Consider the following 20,381-nt stretch of genomic DNA (forward strand, 5'->3'; position numbering starts at 1 on the left):
TTACACTCAGCACAAAAAAAATCATTTTGTAAATGAAGGACATTTTAATTGAAAACAAATGCATTAAAAAAACAGACAGTTTGACTTACAATCAGGTATCATATTTTCCATAAACATTGGAGGCACAAAAAGTTATTGGCAGTTTCAAGCTTGCTAATTGAACATTAAGCCTCATGTGTTTTTCATCTGGTGACTAAAAGACCTTAATTTTGTAAAACATAATAGAGAAGTTGCCATAAGATGAAATGGGTGTGGGGGGTTTAATCTATTACCAAATAAAAAGAATAAAGCATAAAGGAAGCCTGTTTTCATTCACTTGAGCTGAGTTTTTGCCTTCACTAATTAAAACAAAAAAATTAAATTAAAGCCATATAATAAAATCAATTAGTATTATACGTCACAATGTGCCTTTAGATTTCAGGCAAAAAGTTTTTATTGAAGGAATGGACTGACACCTGTTATAGACCAGATCATCCCAAGAGCCTTGTTTAGTCGTAGCTGTAATTCAGCTCCAAATGGTCTAACAATCTGCCAACTAATGCTGCATTCACTGTTTGAATAGTGTAAATTGCCATGTTTGGTCGAAAGTAATTTGTGCTTCTTGTTAAGCACTGACAGCTGTGAAGTGTTCTATGCACTTTTTCATCACTCATGTTTAAAGACAGGCTGAGTTACTTATCACTTATATTCCAAATAAAGAACCCCATTGCCTAAATATCTTGATAAAATCTACCACATGCAGCTCTATGAAGCAACTTTGTTTTAATATGCATCATAAACAAGGCAACCAGAGTATGTATGTATAAATTCTATATTACCATGGGATTTCAAACTAAAACACTTAGCTCCAAAAATTCTGGGGTCTCGGCTCCAAAGTCGGAACACTGCAAGATGTTGGCTCTGTCCCAAATCCTGTGGACGGGTTATTTAAATAGTCAGGGCTGACGGCACACGCCTATACAGGTATTGCAGAGGTGGCCACCATGTTATGCTGACGGTACTCGGATTAACACCCTAAGGGTCAAGGGGGCCGAACGTAATTTTTTTTCACTGCTCCATAGGGAGGAAACAGGTATCAATGGAATGGTAATCAATTGACTTTGGGGTTGATTACCTTTGTTTCAGCGGTCTTGAGGCCTTCCTAAAGCCCATTATGGACTTGCATCAGTTCTCTGTTGGCGTAGATTCTGCTGGGTCTATCGATGACATACTGGGTAGGTTTTCTGGGGTAGCCCAAGAAATGACCCCAGACACGGCCCCAAAGCTTCCAGAAGGCTTAAGAACGGTAAGTGGAAGAGTTGTTCACCTCCCCTCCCCAACAGAATTTGGGCCTTCAAACACACAGACTGGAAACCGAGCAGATATGGATATTGGCCCAAAATCCAGTCGATCCCCATGGATGATCGGCCCAAACTCCATCCTTCCATCCCACTGTAATTTTGAGGCCTTAGTAACAGAATGAAAGAACAGTGAAAAGTATAAAACATGGAAAGGCCATCCGGCCCATTAAATCTACAGATTCCACAGACCATATGCAATTTGGAAGTTCTCACATATGACATGGATCAGGAATTGATTGGGAGGTAGGAAACAGAGAGTAGGGATGAAGGGGAAGTTCTCTGATTGGTGGGATATAACAAGTGGTGTTCTCCGGGGATCTGTATTGGGGCCTCAGCTTTTCACCATTTATATTAATGACTTGGATGAAGGAATAAACAATGCTTTTCCAAATGTGCGGATGACACTAAGTTAGGAGGTACAGTAAGTTGCATGACAGAGACAGACTATGTAATTGGGAAAATCCATGGTTGATGGAGTTCAATATAGTGTGAGGTGATCCACTTTGGATTTGAGCAAGACAAATTGGAATATTTCCGTAATAGTGAGAGACTGGTAGCTGTGCAGGAGCAAAGGGATTTAAGTGTCCATGTACACAATCACTAAAAGCTAATGCACAGGTACAAAAAGTGATCAAAAAGACTAATGGAATGTTGTCATTTATCTCAAGGGGGCTGGAATTCAAAAGTGAGGAAGTGATGTTTCAGCTGTACAGAGCTTAGGTCAGATCCCACCTGGAGTACTGTGATCAGTTTTGGACCGTGAACCTCAAGAAAGATATATTGGCCTTGAAGGGCGTACAGTGCAGGTTCATCAGAATGATACTAATGATGGCTTAAAGGGTTAATCTATGAGGTCAGATTGCATGAACTTACCTTGCATTCCCTTGAGTTTAGAAGGTTAAGGGTTGATCTAATTGAGGTGTTTAAAATCATAGAAGGATTCGATAGGGTAGATACAGAGAAGCTATTTCCAGGAGGGAATCCAGAACAAGAGGGAATAATCTTAAAATTACAGCTAAGCCATTTAGGAATAAAATCTGGAAGCACAAAAGGTTGTGAAAATCTGGAACTCTCTCCCCCAGAAGGCTGTTGATGCTGGGACATTTGAAATTTTCAAGACTGAGATCGATATATTTTTGTTGGGTAAAGCAATCAAGGGAACAAAGGCGGGTAAATGGAGTTGAGGTACAGATCAACCGTGATCTAATTGAATGGCAGAATAGGCTTGAGGGGTTGAATGGCCTACTGCTGTTCCTATATTCCAACCTAATTAATCTCCTGAGGAAGGTGAGTAACCATCTTCCAGGAAGGTACAACTCTGTGATATGTCTTCCTAATCTAATGAAATATCCGTGCTTTCATTACAACTTCAAATCATTGTAATGTCAGTTTGTACCCAAAGAACTCAAAACATTAATCTTAGAGTTGGTTCTGGTCTTGGTATACTCTGGCACATTGTTCCTCACTGCTGGACCCTGATTCTTCAAATTTCAAATGCTTCTTTGAGACACTTTTCTTTCCTTTGCCATTTAATTTATATTTAAAATTAATCCACTTTCTTTTTCAGCTCCCCATTATGGGTGCGTCTGATTCATTACTAAATTGTTTGTGTTACTTGGCCTCTGGTCAACACACCTCAGACCCTATTACAAACAATAGCTTCAGTTGGTAAGAGGATCTAGAACTCAGCCATTAGGCTTTCTAGATGTTACCATCTACTTCCTGTTGAGGATGAAATTGCCACACATGCCAATCTACAAACTCAGAAAAGGTGATGAGCAGCTTCACAAAAAGCTGATGCTGCCCCCAAAAAGCTGACAACTCAAAAACATATATTTGAAAATCAGACCTGAATAAAGGCCTATGACCAACGCCACTGCTTTGAGCCATCTTAACTTCTCCGCCTCTCTTCCTTTAAGATGCTCCTTAAAACCTAAATCTGTTCTAATATCTCCTTATGTAGCTCGGTGTCAAATTTTGTCTGATAACGCTCCAGTGAAGCGCCTTGTGATGTTTTACTACATTAAAGGCGCTATATAAATGCTGGTTGTTAATGAGTTAAAATCCTTTTTATTATATTGGACGTCAAGATTTTTGTTAGTGTTTTGAGATCACATGTGGGCATTATTTATTAACTGTTTTGTAATAATTTGCATAGGTATACAATATTTATTTTTCATTTGTGAATTATTCCTCCATTGGGTGATGAAAATATTGATCATTCCTGTACTGTTTCAGTTCTTATTGCCTACAGTTGTGGCTTGCTACAGCCAGTGAGTATCAAAATTTCAAATTGCAGTGTAGATTTTTTTAAAATATGAGCCGGATTTTGCTGTGAACGGCCCTCGCCGTTTGTTAGACTTGCACTTGCCCATATACTTTCTATGAGCTTTTGCCATCCTGTAAATTAGAGGGCCAAAAAGAACGGCGCCCTCTACAGGGCATCTGGGACCTGTGTGAACAGAGCAAGAAACGGTCTAACCCATTTACCAATCAGATTGAAACGTGTTAACAAGCCGTGCAGAGTCTGAACCAGGAAGTGTAAGTGAGAATAGCGAATTCAATGTCAAATCAGATACAGAAAGCGAAATGAAGAGAGATTGAATTAAGAAGCAGAGATAAGAGAGAGCAAGAAAAAGTAAAAAAGTAAAAATTTATTAACAAAAAATGTTTTCAATGCCCAACAACAATTAAAATCTGGAGAAATGAGATTCCACACTTGTTAAAGTTAATTTTCAGTGCCAGAGAGGTTGTTTGGCAGTAATTGAAGACTTACCATGCCGTTAAAAGAGTACTTACATCACAATGGACAAGCCCTAACTTTTTCTGGTGAGATTAGTCCATATCTACGACGTCAATAAAGGAACTTCATGCTGTTCCACTCATTTGAACGGAGAGCCAACCGGCGAGATGCCGTTTTTGCGGAGCTTACAGAGGAGGCTCACATCTGGTACAGCAACTTCCAGATTTCCGCCTTTAACTGCGCATGTGCGGTTGTCGGCAGTTGCTGTACAATTTGCACATGGATAACGGTGAGCGCTATTAGCCTTACTGTTATTTTTACAGCAAAATCCAGTCCAATGTTTCTGCCTCTTTACAACAAAACTAATAATTTTCATGATAGCAATGTGGTGCAGATTCTATTTTATGCTCGTTGGTTATTATATTCAACTACAAAATGTTGCATATAGGCTTTCAAATCCACAAGGCCAATTTAAGTGCAATCAAGTATGGGGATAACTGGTGCTACATCACTGAACAATGTTCCAATGGCATTGGCCCAGAATTTGCTACCAAAATAACGGTGAGGCTAATGACGCTCGCTATTATTTATGCACAAATGGTACAGCAACGTCAGGTGAGGGGCAGATGCGCGGTTAAACACGGATATCCAAAAGTTGCTGTCTGAATTGCACTGCTCCGCCATTAGCTTCACGAAAATGGCATCTCGCTGTCTGCCTCACGATTGAAATGCATTGATTGGCATGAAGTTGCTGCATTTGCGCAGTAAATGCAAACTAAACTCGTCACAGAAAGTTAAGTCAAGTCATTTCAAATCTAAATACCCTTTTAATGATGTGACAAATATTAATTACTGCCAATCAACCTCTCTGATACTGAAAATTAACTATTACAAGTGTGGAGTCTCATTCCTTCAGATTTTAATTGTTGTTGGAGATTTTAAAAATGTAAAATTTGAAATTTAAAATGTTTTTTTACTGTTTTTTCTATCTCTTTTTTCTCTCTCACTCTCTTAATCCAATCTTTCTTTCCCTCTCTTTATTTCTTTCTGTACCTGATTTGACATTGAATTCAGCCACTCTAATTTACACTTCCTTCTCAGTCCCTTTCGCTGTTCATTTCTCAATGCTTCAATCTGATTGGTCAAGGAGATACAGAGTTGCTTGCCCTCTTCACTCAGGTCCCAGATGCCCTGTTTCCCTCGCTGAAAAGTTATCAGCTCATACTTTCAGCAACTTGACACGCAAAAAATTAAAAAACCTAAACATGCAAGGGTAAGTCTAACAAATGGCAGACGCTGTTAGATGTCCTGCTACAGCAAATTATGGCCCACTATTCCCAATCGGTAATTGGAAAATTATTGGAAATTTAAAATTCTGCCCAGCATTTTTTATTATTTATGTATGAAGCTAATTATTAATTAAATATAGTTATTATAAATACACCATAAACTCTGACTTATCCAAAATACAACTGGCAGAATCCTGTTTCCCAGTGAATTAAGTTTAAAATACTCAACTTCAAATCCCTCCATCATACTTTTACTATATCTTCCAGACTTACACTCCCTCCCACACCTTTCTGACTCTGGTCTTCTCTGAGTCGCCCCTCCCATCTGTGGCAGAGCTTTCAGTCACTTAGTTCCTGCTCTCGGAAACGCCCTCTCTAAACCGCTCCACCTCTTGACTTCTCTCTCCTCCTTTAGCAATCTTCTCAAAACTTACCTTTTCATACAAGCATTCAGTCAACCCTCCTAAAGTCTTTCCCCAGCTCAGCATTCTGCTCCTCCTTCTGCAAGGAGCTGAGAAATGCCTTGGGGCATTTTGTACATTAAAGCCACTATATAAATGCATCTAAAGTTGTTATTGTTGCTGTGAAGCAGAAGCATCCGTACAATACTCAGCAATACACAAAACAAATCCCATCCCTTACAGTTTAATAAGGGACACAACACATTGATTCAATATCCATCGAGTTGGACTTATTATTCTTTGCTTTCTTGGAATCTCTCTGAAAATGCAGCATAGAAAATCCATTCGGTTACAATAGCATTAACTTCCCTCTAGGAAAATCCATCCTGCTGACATTTTACTTGATGCCCATTTAAATCTACAGGAAAATTGGGTTATTAACTCTTTTTGACTAAAGGAAAAGATTGTGTGACTTTAAAAGAGCGACTCTATTTAAATTATCTTCTATAAATCAACAACTATTCCATGAAAACAAATGTAAGAGCTTCTACAAGTATGTAAAAAGGAAGAGATTAGTGAAAGTAAACGTGGGTCCCTTAGAGGCAGAGACAGGAGAAACTATAATGGGGAATAAGTAATTGCAAAGATGTTAAACAAATATTTTATATCTGTCTTCACAGTAGAAGACACAAAAAACATACCAGAAATAGTGGGGAACCAAGGGTCTAATGAGAGGGAGGAACTTAAAGTTATTAAGAATAGTAACAAAAAAGTTTTAGAAAAATCAGTGGGACTAAAAGCCGACAAATCTCCTGGACCTGATGGCCTACACCCTAGAGTTTTAAAAGAGGTGGCTGCAGATAGAGTGGATGCATTGGTTTTGATCTTCCCGAATTGCCTAGATCCTGGAACGGTCCCTGTGGATTGGAAGGCAGCAAATGTAACCCCGCTATTCAAGAAAAGAGGGAGAGAGAAAACAGGGAACTACAGGCCAGTTAGCCTGACATCAGTAGTAGGGAAAATGCTAGAATCTATTATTAAGGATGTAGTAATGGGGCACTTAGAAAATCATAATATGATTAGGCAGAGTCAACATGGTTTTAAGAAAGGGAAATCGTGTTTGACCAATCTCTTGGAGTTTTTTGAGGATGTAACTAAGGGTAGATAAGGGAGAACTAGTGGATGTAGTATATTTGGATTTTCAAAAGGCATTCGATAAGGTGCCACATGAAAGGTTGTTACACAAGATTAAGGCTCATGGGATTGGGGGTAATATATTAGCATGGATTGAGGATTGGTTAACGGACAAAAAACAGAGAGTAGGAATAAATGGGTCATTTTCGGATCAGTGCTTGGGCCTCAACTATTTACAATCTATATTAATAACTTAGATGAAGGGACCGAGTGTAATATATTCATGTTTGTTGATGATACAAAACTAGGTGGGAAAGTAAGCTGTGAGGAGGACACAAAGAGGCTGCAAAGGGATATCAACAGGTTAAGTGAGTGGGCAAAAAGTTGGCAGATGGAGTATAATGTGGGGAAATGTGAGGTTATTCACTTTAGTAAGAAAAATAGAAAAACGGAACATTTTTTAAATGGTGAGAAACTATTCAATGTCGGTGTTCAGAGGGATTTATGGTGGGTTCTTATGAGTGGGAAGCTGAGTCACTTCAGTTCAGTTCATCGCTGATCACTCACTTACAGTTACTGCCTCAAATCACTGCTGGGATCAGCAAATTTTATATTTACGCAGTGGAGTTCACAGGGCAGACGACAGGTCACTGGCACGAACTAGGGTCGCTGGTCTTGTGACAACTACTTTCTGTAAGATTAACAACTGCAGCAGAACTACTGTCCACAAATTAAAGTTAATGCTTAGAGTCGATCCCAGTAAACTGTAGCCTTAGCCCCTTATTGTTTACTAAAATCTCTTTTTTAATCATTTGCTTCAGGATTTTAGGAGTGATTTTACATCCTGATGCTTGGACCAGTTCTCATCCTGTTTTGAACAGGCCAGTTCAGCTTTTCAGTAGGGTGTCCCTGGAAATCTAATGCAGACAGCAGAGTCTCGAAACCACCGTGAGTGATGTTATTGTACAAACCCTAACGCACTCAGATCAAAATCTGCTATTTAACCCATAGGAAAAGAAAGGCTTATACGGTTAAATTGTGAGGACAGGCTGCATAAACTTGGCTTGTATTCCCTTGGATATAGAAGGTCGAGGGATGATCTGATCGAGGTGTTTAAAATAACAAAAAGGAGTCGATAGGGTAGATACGGAGAAACTATTCCCTCTGGTGGGGGAATCAAAATCGAGGGGGCACAATCTTAAAATTAGAGCTAGGCCATTCAGGAGTGAAATGAAGAAGCACTTTTTCACACAAAGGGTAGTGGAAATCTGAAACTCTCTCCCCACAAGGTTGTGGATGCTGGAGGATAATTGGAGATTTCAAGACTGAGATTGATAGATTTTTATTAGGTAAGGGTACTAAGGGATATGGAGCTAAGGCGGTGAAATGGAGTTGAGGTCCAGATTAGCCATGATCTCATTGAATGGCAGAGCCGGCTCATGGGGCTGAATGGCCTCCTCCTGTTCCTAATGTTCCTAAAACAGGTTAGTGTTTTTGTTAAATTGGTGAAAGAGGAATTTGTACAAATGCACATGCAATACTGTCAAGTAGCTTAGAGAGTCAAAAGTCTGATTGTTAAAATCTAACTCTTCAATTTCCATTTATTTCTGTGTCTTGTGAGCTGAGGATCTTTATTATTATTATTAATAATTACTAGTTGTTAACTATTAGTTATCAATTATTTGTTATTAATTATTAATTGTTGGTTTTGCATGTTTTCAATGAAATTTTAGCAGAATCAACAGTAACTTTCAAAAAGGAATTGGATGTATACTTGAAGGAGAAAAATTTGCAGAGTTACGGGGAAAGAACATGGGGAGTGGTATATTGGCTAGCTCTTTCAGAGAGCTGGCAGAGGCACGATGGGTTGAGTGGCCTCCTTCAGTGCTGTATGTTTCTATGATTTGGGTTTCCTTTTACACGAAACACAGGAAGTTAGCATGCAGGTACAACAAGTAATTAGGAAGGCAAATGGTATGTTGGCCTTTATTGCAAGGGGGTTGGAGTACAAGAGTATGGAAATCTTGCTGCAACTGCACAGGACTTTGGTGAGACCACACCTGAAGTACTGTGTGCAGTTTTGGTCTCCTTACCTAAGGAAGGATACACTTGCCTTAGAGGCAGTGCAACGAAGGTTCACTAGATTGATTCCTGGGATGAGAGGGTTGACCAATGAGGAAAGATTGTGTAGAATGGGCCTATACTCTCTGGAGTTTAGAAGAATGAGAGGTGATCTCATTGAAACATATAAGATTCTAAGAGGGCTTGAAAGGGTAGATGCTGAAAGATTGTTTCCCCTGGCTGGAGAGTCTCGAACTATGGGACATGGTTTTGGGAAAGGGGTCGAACGTTTAAGACTGAGATGAGGAGGAATTTCTTCACTCAGAGGATTGTGAATCTTTGGAATTCTCTACCCCAGAGGGCTGTGGATGCTGAGTCATTGAATATATTCAAGACTGAGATCGATAGATTTTTGGACTCTAAGGGAATCAAGGGATATGGGAATCGGGCAGAAAAGTGGAGTTGAGGTTGAAGATCAGCCATGATCTTATTGAATGGTGGAGCAGGCTCGAGGGGCCGTATGGCCTACTCCTGCTCCTATTTCTTATGTTTCTTATGTAAAATATTCCTTTTAAATGAATATATAAAAGTGTTGCCATTAACTAACAGTCCATCCAAGCACCCAAGTACTTAGTCTTATGGAAACTCATGCACAAGACTTTTCCTCACTCATAGGATGAATTACATCATGTAACAGGGAATAGGATATTAACTTACATTCAAACACCAGACCTTTGATTACTATTTTAACACAAGCATTAAACCATTAAAACAGTAGACAAAGGAATGCTATACAAACACAAGGGGCCCGATATTAGGAGGGAGGCGGGTTGGCAGCGGGGGATTGACTGGGCACCTAGGTAACGCGCCCAGTGAATTCGGGGTGCTCTGCATGCGATCTCAGCCTAATTGAAGGTACTTACCTTTGCTTCCGGGTTTCCCGCTCCAGACCTGCGCAGTGGGCGCACTGCGTACCCGCATCACAGGCTGTCAGCAGGAGGAGCCCTATTTAAAGGGGCAGTCCTCCAATGCTCCTCCTGCAGCAAAGAACCAATTTTGGATCATGGAGCAGGCCAGAGGCAAGGCTGCTCCAAGGTTCTCTGACTCCTCACTCCAGGTGCCGATGGGATGAGGAGGAGGATGGAAATTTTTTTTCCCATCGGATGGGAGGAGGTGGCCTCCCTCCATCACCAAGAAGGTCTGGCTGGAGGTGGCTGAGGAGGTCAGCAGCAGCGGCAATGTGTGCCGAACCTGGGTCCAGTGCAGGAAGCGATTTAATGACCTAACCAGGTCAGCCAAAGTGAGTATACTTACGCATTCTCCCACACTCCATCTTCCACATCACCTCCACCACCACACAACTCCTTCTGCACTGCCACCACAATGCTCTTGCATCACTCCTCACATCCACTCAACCATCATCCTCACCTTGCCTGCACTTACCCCAGTTCCCATTCGAACACTACCATGCAACCCAATCCTCATACAAACTCATGGCCATGTCTCACATACACCCTCCCATGCAGCTCCCTCATGCTCACCCCCACCCACATCAATGCATGCAGCGGGTCACCATGCAACCATCACTCAATCACGCCTCTGTGGTTTGCCTTGATAGGAGAAGAGATGCCAGAATGCCCGGGAGAGGGCAAGGACTGGAGTGGGCCCGCCACACCAGGTGGTCTTAACAGACACGGAGCAGCAGGCACTCGAAATAAGCCGGATGCTGGTGGCGGACACCGAGACTGGGAGTGCACAAGCGGCTGGTGACAGAAATCTAACACTCAGCACTCATGATAGCGAATGATCTTAGCATCACTTGGCATCTGCAGCATCTCAACATCTGTCCACATGCTTAATATTGCTTTCTGTTCTCTTGCAGGGCCATCTGTGACCGCCGTGACGGCGGAGGGCGATTCCTCAGAGGACTTGCCAGCCTGAGGGTGCATCGTCACATCTGAGCCAGCCATCCACCAGTGCAGATACACACACCGCGGTGGGTCCCCTACCTCACTTAGTTGGGCTTGCACGTGGTGAGTCACCACGTATATGTGAGCATGAGCAGATCCTGGTGGCAGGGGCAGCCGTGGAGAGTCTGCGTCGGTGGGAGCACTCTTCTCCAGGCTCTACTCAGCTGGACCCAGATGCTGAACCCTGGGGGCCATCCATGAAAAGGAGAGTCATCGAGGGCCAGCAGCACATTTGCGAGGTGCTGGAACAGTTGCCACGCGCACTCTCCACAATCGCGCAGAGGATGGAGGAGTCCAACTCCTGCATGAATGGAATACTGTCACAGGGATGTGAAGGCATCTCTGAGATAGTGTCACAGGTAGGTGCGGGAATGTCTGCGATGGAGGAAAGGCTAGCCTCCATCGAGCTTCAAGCACGGCTCAACAATGAATCCATTCAGGCACTGACAACGGCCCTTCGGATTCAGGGTGAGCAACATTCTGCCCCCTTAAACAGGCTGACAGATACCTTACAATTGGCCTTCCAAGGCTTCACACAAGTCCTCCAAACTGTCGTCCAGCAGGGCGTAAGGAGTGATGTGGGCCTGGGCCAGAAGAGGGATGATGGTGAAAGGGAACATGGAAGTGGGGATGCCACTCAAAGCGCTCCCACGTCTCACCTGTTGGCCCCCCTATCAACCAGTACCCACAATGCTGCCTCCTCTCCAGGTGGTCGAGTCTGCCTCTGCACAGGTGCGGGTGGAGCAGTCTTTGGAGGAGCCCTCACGGGCACCGAAACCCAGAGGGCGTCCGCGCAAAGCATCTCATCGGTCAGGGCATGGACAAGAGCAACCTGCCACTACCTCTGCTGAAGCCACAGGGGTAGCACCACGTAGGGGTTCCCGTAAACGTAAGGCAAAGGTTTTGTGAGCACAAAGGGGATGCACAAGAGTGTAAAACAAAATGTCATGTTTTTTATTTACTTTTGTTAGTTTTGCAAAAAAATATAAAAATTTGTTATCACCACTACTGCCATGTCTTTGCAAATCTTGTCTGGTTTGTGCAATAATTCCCTTTCCTGAGGATCACCATGAAGACCCACAACTGATGCCACCCACTGCAGAATGGGTGTAGGTGTATTTGCAGGGCTCTTTTGTGCAGACGACTGAGAGACGCCGGCAATTTCCCCGGTGGCACCCTGGAAGGATGCGGAGATGTTGTTGAGGGCAGTGGTGACTTTGACAGCGACAGGTAAGAAGATGGTGCTCGGTCAAGCCGGGAGCAGCTCGGCATCAAGGAGGCTGCAGATGTGCACGACTACATGTCGAATTATTCTGAGCCACCATGTGCACTGCTCCTCAGAGAGGTCCAGGAAGCTGAGCCTCGGTCTGTAGACCCTGTGACGAGGGTAGTGCCTTCTGTGACGCATCTCTCTCTGCAGTTGCCCTCCCTCCTGCTGTGCCGGTGGATGTGTCACAGCACTGTGTTGTGGAGCTCCACGTGTCAGAGGTGGACGGCGAGGCTGGTGATGCTATTCATCCTCCGAGGAGGTCATGACTGCAGCTATGGCGGCCCCCATCCGCAAGATGTACGTTTGAGGGGGTCCGCAAAGTAGGTAAATGTGTCTGCACACCAGGGTTGAGGTTGCAAGTTTGTTATTTTTTTGTGTTAGGGGGATGGTGATGGAGGCCAAACTTTGTCCAAAGTGATAGAGTGGCCTCCTGCAATGAGTGAGGGTCTCTCTCCCTCATCTGTCAAATGGACCTTTGCAGCTGCCACAGGCTGGTGGCTGCAACATGTCCATTTGAACTGGGAGTGTTTCCCCCAGTACGGGAAACACTCTCAGTTTACCTGAAAATCCCACCCCTCCTAAAATATCCTCCAAATCAGGTCTCCTAATGACCTAAAGTATCAAATTAATTGATTTAAGTGGGATTAAAGCCGGCGGGAGTCCTGCATGGGAGAGCTGCGCGCGCATCTAAGCGCGTCATTGGGGAACCCGGAAGTGGGCGGGTTGGAGCCGTCTCCGGTCCCGCCCCAGGAATCCCCAATTTTCAGAGCCCCCCGCCACGAACGCACCCGCTCGGACGTCCGAAAATCGAGCCCAATGGTTCTTACACTCATATGGCTACCAGTTTTTTCTAGGATCTTGTTCAACTGAGCTGAAGAATTCACACTTCAAAATATTTAAATAGTTCAAAAAATCTGAGAAGAAATTTCCTAAGGTGTGTAAACCAACGTCATTGCCTTTCAAAGTAATTACATCATTAATGCTTTAATGAGTTAGGTTTTATTTCTTATTTATTCTCTTTCTCTCTTCTATGTGCAGCTTTGTAGCCAATAAAAAGTGTAATTTAGCACTGATGTGTAGTGGAGATAATCTATAATGCTAATAAAACTTACCACAGTTAAACTCCTCCGTTGTTACCGAGGCAACTGATCTGCCTTGTAATTTTCTGGGATACTCGCACGTTGCAGCAGCCTGTGTGTTGCTACTTTGGGCATAATTCTTCAGCAATTCTCCCAGCCACATTAGTTGACAATCACAGACCAGACCATTGGAGTCCAAGCGGCTGCATCCATGTAAAAACAAAGACAGAATTAGAATACTTGTGTTTATCTTGCAGGACATTCTGCATCAAAATTGTTGTTTCTACTGTGCAATTAGCACTGAATTCTATCTCTTTTTCCTTTTTCTAACAATATTATCCCCTTTCTTCCTCCTCTTCAGAAGGCTGAGGGATGGTCCGTGGAGTCCAGTACTTATCTAATACCTCACCAAAGTGGCCATTCTTGCATGAGCATAGACAGTGAGTGTCTTCAGGTTATTTGTCATAGTGTCATCACAGCCAAACCCAATCCTGGACTCACCTGCTCACATATGTGCACTTTCAACAGGGGTCACTGTATAGTAATTAGGAGTGGTAACTCTGGCTAACTTTCCCCCAACCCAGGGGAGCTGAGGCCAATCTGAAGTCCCCTACCACTGCCTCATTGAGGTTAGCTAACTCAACACAGTGCATGGATCAAACCTAGGACCTTCCTGGTTGATAAAGTTCAGCTATTCCTTGTGTTAACTGGTTAAACCATCAGCAAAGATCTGAATCCCATCTTATCATGAATAAAGAAAAATGACCCTTACATGATATTTCCAAGCTTTACCTACAGGGAAGGTAAAGAAGAAAAACAAAGAAAGCAAATAAATTAAGTTAAATTCTTCGCGTATGGATTTATTCTTTAAAAGAACTGTATTCTTTGGAGGAAGACGGATCTTGATATGTACATGGTTAACATGTTGAGAGGACCAATTGCTGCTGGTGGAATAGCAAGCCTGGAGGGGGCTTGTGTGGAGTAAAAACACCTGCATAGACCAGTTGGGCTGAACGGCCTTCTGTGCTGTGGATTCTATGCAATTCTATATGTTCAACACAAAATCTTAAAAGGCTGCTGAAAAACTACGGTTGTCTTACTTGAAATTAATATAATATAAGCATACTGCTGGTAAATCCAGTAATTCAGTGGTTTCCCATATAATGATAATACCTGCATTTATACAGCAAATCAGCAATTCAAACATCTCAAAGCACCTCACAGAATATGTGACTCAAATAATAGTTAAATTACTAAAATAACACACCAGGCCAGGTCAAATAATGTTGAATAAATAGCTAAAGTTCTGAGCACTTACAGTCTTTTTAGTGAACTCAGATGAGAGAAAGTTCCGGCAGGAATTCTTGATACTTTATTATTGTGTAAGAATCTGAGAAATGAACAAGACAAGTTAATAACAAAAGGAATCAATTTTTGCATCTACAATTATTTCATTTTTCTTCATGCAATATGCTAGATAATTATATTTCTGTATAATAGCTGCGTGACATACTATTTGTACTAGGTTTATTTTAATCTCATAAAAATGCACTGTCTAATTGAAATTGCCTGTCTAAAAAGTGGCTTGTTAATTCCATTTTATCTTTTAGCTGTCTGGGGATTTAGTGGCAACATTGATTCCTGTGGGTCTTGGTTACACAATCTAATCTGTCAGTCCTGGTGCATCAAATGTTTCCAACAGTTTAGTGTGCGCCTTCTGATATGTCAATCCAGTGCATGCTGTCTGAATTAGCATTCTCTCTGATCAAGTGTCAACTCTATTAAGTTGGTAGCACTCTTGCCTCAAAAGTTGCAGGTTCAAGTCCCACTCCAGGACTTGAGCACATAATCTAGGTTGACATTTCAGTGTGGAATATTCAGGGAATGTTGCACTGTCAGAGTTGCCACACTTTGAATGAAATGTTAACCAAGGCCCTATTTACCTGTTCTGATGGATGTTTAAAATTCCATGGCCTATTTAAAGAAGAGCAGAAATTCCCCTCATGTCCATGCCAACACAAACAAAAATGGAACGAATTGCTATGTAGGTCATCGTTATGCATAAAATGGCTGCCCCATTTGCCTACATAACAGCAGTGACTGTACTTCAAATCAATCCGTTGTTTGGAAAGCACTTTGGAATATTTTTGACACACATGATAAGGTACTGAGTAAATAAGTTCTTTCTGATAGTGGATTGTGTATCTGATCTGACAATCTCCTGCACTCTGTCTAATCTGACAGACTAGTGTCTGGTATCTGGTCTGTATGTTCTCACAGAGTAGCGTATGATACCCAATCTGAAAGACTACTATTGGTGCCTGATCTGACAGTCTAGTGTGTAATGTCTGATCTGACAGACTAATTGGAGGCATTATCTTCGACCCCCAGGATGAACTTCGTACCCTTGCCAATGATTCCATCGACCTCTCTGGCCATTGTCTTCCATGTTATATAAATGCACGTTGTTGTTATTTGATCTTTGTCAATCTAATAGGAGATTCACAATCACTATTAGTCTAGTGACGAGTTTCCACTTCCTGGCAGTTTAGTGAGGCGCATCTAGTTCACATAGCAAGTATGTATCCTTTTAATCGAGTACCGCAGTGGGAGAACATCCAATCCCTGGAGGTCTTGTGGTAGACTATGCATCCATTTGCTCGAGTGATCTCAGTAAGTTGTTTAGTCTAGTGAAGCGAAAAGTTTGTATCTGATCACTAAGAGTTTAATTCCCTTTTTGTACTACTTAATGCATTCACATAAAGAAATAAGTAAGAACCTCAATTTATATGGCATCTCTGGCCATCTCAAAGTGCTTTCCAGCCAATTCATTACTTATGAAGTGTAGTCACTTGTATGTAGGCAAAAAAATCCTGTCTGTACTGTTTTAGTAGTCATAAGCCCGCTAAAATAATAAGAACATAAGAAATCGGAGCAGGAATGGACCATAATGCCCCTCGATCCTGCTCCGCCATTTAATAAAATCATGGCGGATCTTCAACCTCAACTACACTTTCCCGCCCTACCCTCAAATCCCTTGATTCCTTTAGTGTCCAAAAATCTATTGATCTCAGTCTTGAATATACTCAATGACTGAGCATCCACAGCCCTCTGGATAAGCGAATTCCAAAGATTCACAATATTTTGAGTGAAGAAATGTTTCCTCATCTTGGTCCTAAATGGCTGACCCCTTATCTTGAGACTAAGACCCCTAGTTCCAGACGATCCAGCCAAGGGAGATTCATGTACAAGGACACCAAAATCCCTCTGAATACCAACTTTTAAAAAATATTATGCTTTTCTATTCTTCCTACCAAAGTGGATAATTTCACATTTCCCCACATTATACTCCATCTGCCACCTTCTCGCCCACTCACTTAACCTGTCTATATCCCTATACAGCCTCTTTGCATCCTCCTCACAGCTTACTTTCCCACCTAGCTTTGTATCATCAGCAAACTTGGATACATTACACTCGGTCCCCTCAACTAAGTCACTGATATATATTGTAAACAGCTGAGGCCCAAGCACTGATTCTTGCGGCAACCCACCAGTTATGACCTGCCAACTCGAAAATGACCCATTTATTCCTAGTTTCTGTTTTCTGTCCATTAACCAATCCTCAATCCGTGCTAGCATATCTCCCCCCCAATCCCATGAGCCCTAATCTTGTATAACAACCTTATGTGGCACCTTATAGAATGCATTTTGAAAATCCAAATATACGACATCCACTGGTTCCCCCTTATCTACCCTGCTAGTTACACCCTCAAAAAACTCTAAGAGATTTGTTAAACACAATTTCACTTTCATAAAACCGTGTTGAATCTGCCTATTCATATTATGATTTTCTGAGTGTCCTGTTACGACATCCTTAATAATAGATTCTAGCATTTTCCCTACTACTAATGTCAGGCTAACTGGCCAAGAGTTCCCTGTTTTCTCTCTCCCTCCTTTCTTGAGGAGCGGGATTACATTTGCTACCTTCCAATCCACAGGGACCATTCTAAAATCGAGGGAATTCTTAAAGATTAAAACCAATGCATCCACTATCTCTGCAGGCACCTCTTTTAAAACCCTAGGATGTAGGCCATCAGGTCCAGGGGATTTGTTGGCGTTTAGTCCCATTAATTTCTCCAGTACTTCTTCATTACTAATGTTAATTGCTTTAAGTTTTTCACTCTGATTAGACTCTTGGTTCCCCATTATTTCTGGTATTTTTTTGTGTCTTCTACTGTGAAGACAGATACAAAATATTTGTTTAACATCTCTGCCATTTCCTTATTCCTCATTATAGAATCATAAAATCAGACATTTACAGCACAGGAGGAGGCCATTCGACCCATCGTGTCTGTGCCGGCCGAAAAAGAGCTATCCAGCCTAATCCCACTTTCCAGCTCTTGGTCCGTAGCCTTGTAGGTTACAGCACTTCAGTGCATATCGAAACGCCGTTTAAATGCAATGAGGGTTTCTGCCTCTACCACCCTTTCAGGCAGTGAGTTCCAAACCCTTACCACCCTCTGGGTGAAGTTTTTTTCCCTCAGCTTCCCTCTAATCCTTTTACCATAACTTTAAATCTATGCGCCCTGGTTATTGATCCCTCTGCTAAGGGAAATAGGTCCTTCCGATCCACCCTATCTTGGCCGATCATAATTTTATAGACCTCAATTAAATCTCCCCTCATTCTCATCAGTTCCAAAGAAAACAACCCCAGCCTATAAAATCTTTCCTTATGGCTAAAATTCTCCAGTCCTGGCAAAATTCTCGTCAATCTCCTCTGTACCCTCACGAGTGCAATCACATCTTTCCTGTAAAGTGGTGACCAGAACTGTACGCAGTACTCTAGCTGTGGCTTAACTAGTGTTTTATACAGATTTTTTTTATTTGTTCATGGGATGTGGGCGTCGCTGGTAAGGCCAGCATTTATTGCCCATCCCTAATTGACCTTGAGAAGGTGGTGGTGAGCCACCTTCTAGAACCACTACAGTCTGTGTGGTGAAGGTTCTCCCACAGTGCTGTTAGGTAGAGAGTTCCAGGATTTTGACCCAGCGATGATGAAGGAACAGCGATATATTTCTAAGTCGGGATGGTGTGTGACTTGGAGGGGAACGTGCAGGTGTTGTTGTTCCCATGTGCCTGCTGCCCTTGTCCTTCTAGGTGGTAGAGGTGCTGTCGAAGAAGCCTTGGCAAGTTGCTGCAGTGCATCCTGTAGATTGTACACACTGCAGCCGCGGTACGCCGGTGGTGAAGGGAGTGAATGTTTAGGGTGGTGGATGGGGTGCCAATCAAGCAGGCTGCTTTGTCCTGGATGGTGTCGAGCTTCTTGAGTGTTGTTGGAGCTGCACTCATCCAGGCAAGTGGACAGTATTCCATCACACTCCTGACTTGTGCTTTGTATATGGTGGAAAGACTTTGGGAGTCAGGAGGTGAATTACTCACCGCAGAATACCCAGCCTCTGACCTGCTCTTGTAACCACAGTATTTAGGTGGGTGTTATGGCTGTTGTGGCTATTATGTTCAAGCATAACCTCCCTGCTCTTATATTCTATACCTCGGCTAATAAAGGCAAGTATCCTGTATGCCTTCTTAACCACCTTATCAACCTGTCCTGCTACCTTTAGGGATCTGTGAACGTGCACTCCAAGGTCCCTCTGCTCCTCTACACCTATCAATAGCCTCCCATTTATTGTGTATCCCCTTGCCTTGTTTGCCTTCCCCAAATGCATTACCTCACACTTCTCCAGATTGAATTCCATTTGCCACCTTTCTGCCCACCTGACCAGTCCATTGATAACTTCCTGCAGTCTACAGTTTTCCTCCTCACTATCAACCACACGGCCAATTTTTGTATCATCTGCAAATTTATCAATCATGCCCCTACATTTAAGTCTAAATCATTAATATATATCACAAAAGCAAGGGACCTAGTACTGAGCCCTGCAGAACCCCACTGGAAACAGCCTTCCAGTCACAAAACACCTGTCCACCATTACCCTTTGCTTCCTGGCACTGAGCCAATTTTGGATCCAACTTACCACTTTCCCTTGGATCCCATGGGCTTTTATTTTTCTGACCAGTCTGCCATGTGGGACCACATCAAAAGCTTTGCTAAAATCCATGTAGACTACATCAAATGCGCTACCCTAATTGACCCTCCTCATTACCTCCTCAAAGGATTCAATCAAGTTAGTCAGACACGACCCTCCCTTAACAAATCCATGCTGACTGTCTTTGATTAATCCGTGCCTTTCTAAATGACGATTAATACTGTCCCTCAGAATTTTCTCCAATAATTTGCCCACTACCGAGCTTAGGCTGACTGATCTGTAATTACTCGGTCTATCCCTCTCTCCCTTTTTAAACAATGGTACAACATTAGCAGTCCTCCAATCCTCCAGCACCACACATGTAGCCAGAGGGGATTGGAAAATGATGGTCAGAGCCTCCGTTATCTCCTCCCTTGCTTTTCTGAACAGCCTGGGTTACATTTCTTCCGGGCCTGGCAATTTATCTACTTTCAAAGATGCTAATCCCCTTAATACTTCCTCCCTCACCATGTTGATCCCATCCAATATTTCACCCTCCATCTCAACTACAATCTCTGCATTGTCCCCCTCCTTTGTGAAGACAGATGCAAAGTATTCATTAAGAACCATACCCACATCTTCCACCTCCACACACAGGTTATTTTTTTGGTCTCTAATAGGCCCTACTCTTTCCTTAGATATCCTCTTGCTCTTTATGTATTTATAAAACATCTTTGGGTTTTCCTTGATTTTACTTGCCAATATGCCTTCTCTTTGCTTTCTTAATTTCCTTTTTAATTTCACCCCTGCACTTTCTATACTCCTCTAGGCTTTCTGCAGTATTGAGCTCTTGGTATCTAACATAAGCTTTCCTTTTCTGCCTTATCCTGCCCTGTATGCTCCTTGACACGCAAGGGGCTCTAGGTTGGGGAGTCCCACCCTTTTTCTTTGTGGGAACATATTTGCTCTGAACCCTCATTGTTTCCTCCTTGAATGCCTCCCACTGATTTACTTTCAAGTAGCTGTTTCCAGTCCACTTTTGCGAAATCACTTCTCAGCTTCGTAAAA

General features: G+C 42.5%; 1 protein-coding gene across 1 annotated transcript in view; it reads right to left on the bottom strand.

The window, feature by feature from the left end:
• The window catches only part of LOC137314905 (peroxidasin homolog), a 573,760-nt gene that overhangs the window by 223,093 nt on the left and 330,286 nt on the right, over positions 1-20,381 (bottom strand). The window contains exons 6-7 of the mRNA XM_067979924.1: positions 14,606-14,677; positions 13,321-13,490 (exon numbers count right to left, since the gene is read on the bottom strand). Of these exons, the coding sequence (XP_067836025.1) occupies positions 13,321-13,490; positions 14,606-14,677 (242 nt within the window). The remainder of the gene's footprint in view (positions 1-13,320; positions 13,491-14,605; positions 14,678-20,381) is intronic.

Source organism: Heptranchias perlo, chromosome 3 (assembly GCF_035084215.1).
Source record: "Heptranchias perlo isolate sHepPer1 chromosome 3, sHepPer1.hap1, whole genome shotgun sequence".
Lineage (NCBI taxonomy): Eukaryota > Metazoa > Chordata > Chondrichthyes > Hexanchiformes > Hexanchidae > Heptranchias > Heptranchias perlo.